The 2,632-nt window shown below is 39.1% G+C and overlaps 1 protein-coding gene across 1 annotated transcript; it reads left to right on the forward strand.

The window, feature by feature from the left end:
- Positions 1–1,398: 1,398 nt before the first annotated feature.
- Positions 1,399–2,382, forward strand: LOC145098082 (uncharacterized). Its single transcript, XM_079035757.1, has one exon. It carries the CDS (start codon positions 1,399–1,401, stop codon positions 2,380–2,382), a length of 984 nt encoding a protein of 327 aa, XP_078891883.1.
- The last annotated feature ends 250 nt before the right edge of the window (positions 2,383–2,632 follow it).

Consider the following 2,632-nt stretch of genomic DNA (forward strand, 5'->3'; position numbering starts at 1 on the left):
CATTCGGGGTTACCTACTGCCACCGCCTTTTCTATTCAAATCACTTCAAAAATCCCTAAATCACATTAATATCGGGTTGAAGACGTTTAGACAACATTTCATCAAAACGCTTCATCGCTTCAATAATCCCACAGTCAAAAATGGTGGCCTCGATCAAAATTATGTAAGTAATCACCATAGGTTTAAAGTTATCCTCCAGTAGCTTATCAAACACCTTCATAGAAAATCCAAGTTTCCCTTGATTTCTCATTCGATCTAGCACTCTGTTGGCTGAATCGATTTGATTCAACTTACAAAACCCGCTGAAGTATACTCATTTTTCAGATCGATCACTTCCAGCATTAACTTAATCTAAATCTCCATTGATGGGGGATGCTTGGGGGTGCCGAAGGGGCTTTTTAGACAGTGGAGATGGCAGCAGTAGAGAAGGCTGAAGAGCATAATGGAGATGACAGCGGTAGAGGAGGGTCGATATTGTTTGTGTTGGGGTAGCGGGATTATATGGAACCTCCGTGAGCAGCATCGTCATCATTGAACCACCACAGAACACCCACGACGACTTATTCTCCCTCCTCCGACGACATCCTTTGCAAAAACCCTAATTCAGCCTCCCTTCTAGGGTTATCTTTGAGAACGTAATACACCTGAGGCGGTGGGAAGATGTTAAGTAATCGGAGTAGACATAGAGGAGGAAAGAGGCGACGGTGGATTTCAGATTCATACACACACATATCGATTTCAAAAACGAAAACATACACATACAAATCGATTTTTGAGCATTGTGTTTATTCTTGAGCACTGTGTGTTCTTGAGCACTTGTTCTTTGCACTGTGTGTTTAGAATTAAAAACCAAAAAAAAAATCTGGAGAAATTGAGAGTAGGTGTGTGTGAGTGTATTACCATGTGTGTTTAGAGAGAGAGAGAGGTGGGTCATCTGTTATTTTTTTATTGTTAAAATGAATAAATAAATATTAAATTTTAAAAAAAATGAAACAAAAATGAAAAATAAATATCCCAAGGGTATTATAGTTATTCCAATTTTCGGAGGGACTATTTTCACTCCAAAAGGACCATCAATCCAAAAAATTCGAGATTTAAACTAAAACCCCAAAAATTTGCATACACAAGACCATTTTCTGCAATTTTTTTTATTTTTTATTTTATTTTATTTTATTTTATTTTATTTTTAATAAAAAAGATGAGTTAGATTACTCGATTTCTAGTGTAATACGACTAATCTGGGTTGTTCTAGTCTTCTAGAAAAACGGCATATATTTAAAAGTTCTTTTAACACCCACCGGTAATTACTCCACCATATACCGGAAAGTCACACGCCAACAAAGTATTTCTCCGTCGTCTCTGCCGCCACCATCTATCACTGCTGCTATATCCACTGCCATGGCGATGGCGCCGGCGCACACGCTAAATCTATGTGGCGTTCTCTCAGAGTCGAAGCGTATTGTAAACGCTCACTCACGCCACTTCCTCGCCTTATCAGTCCTCTTTCTCCTCCCTCTGTCCTGCTCTATCGTCATCTACCCTACCCTCTACCTCTCCAATCCCCGAGATCACTTCGTTTCCAGCGTCGGCGATTACACCTTCAAGTCTCCAGAAACCCTAATTTTCCCTCTCATCTACACCATCGTCGTCTATCTTCTCTCAATCTGTGCCCTAGCCACAATTACCCACAGCACATACCATGGTTTCTATGGTAGACCCGTGAAATTCTTCCCATCTCTCAAATCGATAATCTTCTCGTTCTTCCCTCTCGTTTTGACGACAATTGCAGCTAAGTTTTTTCTCTTTCTCATCTCGCTGAGTTTCTTTATGTTCGCTTTTGTAATTGTCAAGTTAGCGGAAAACCTAGGGTTTACAGTCGACTACAATTCGAGTAATTTCCTATGGTTTTGCGCTTTTCTCGCTGTAGCTTTGGGTCTGGTTATGCTTTATTTCCAAGTGATTTGGGGATTGGCTCCTGTGATTGCTGTCACCGAATCGAAATGGGGTTTTGAGCCGTTGTGGAGAAGCTCGTATTTGGTGAACGGGATGAAGTCTGTTTCGTTGTCATTGATCCTTGTTTTTGGGGTTTTAATCGGGGTTTGGGTGTGGATGACTACGAACAGTGTGTTGGGTTTTGCCATTGTTGAAGATTGGAATATCTGGGATTTCGTGTTGCAGACGATTATCAGTTCTAGTTTCTTAAGCTTTTTGACAATATTTTTGCTTCACTATACCGCTGCAAATACTGTGTTGTATATGTATTGTAAAGCTTTACATGGTGAATTAGCGATTGAAATTGCTGAGGAGTTTGCTCGTGAGTATATTAGTCTTCCCTTTGATGAAGACAAGATTCCTCATATTGTTACTGTTGTCTCAGTTTGATGATTGCGGTTAGTGTGCTCTTTCTCAAAGCTTGTTACAGGGTTATTGTTATGGTTTATGTAATATATTTATTTGATGTCTGTGTATAAAAATCTTTAAATGCTGTATGATTGATATGAGTGTGTGATGAATCTGTCAGATAATCTTTTGATATACCCTAAAAATTTGTCCTCAATATCAAACTATGTTATGGGATTCTTACAAAACATTATATTAGAATATTTTACGTTCCCAAAAACCGTTAATTTCC

The sequence above is a fragment of the Lactuca serriola genome, chromosome 4 (genome assembly GCF_051521515.1).
Source record: "Lactuca serriola cultivar US96UC23 chromosome 4, Lser_US96UC23_V15, whole genome shotgun sequence".
In the NCBI taxonomy this organism is placed as follows: domain Eukaryota; kingdom Viridiplantae; phylum Streptophyta; class Magnoliopsida; order Asterales; family Asteraceae; genus Lactuca; species Lactuca serriola.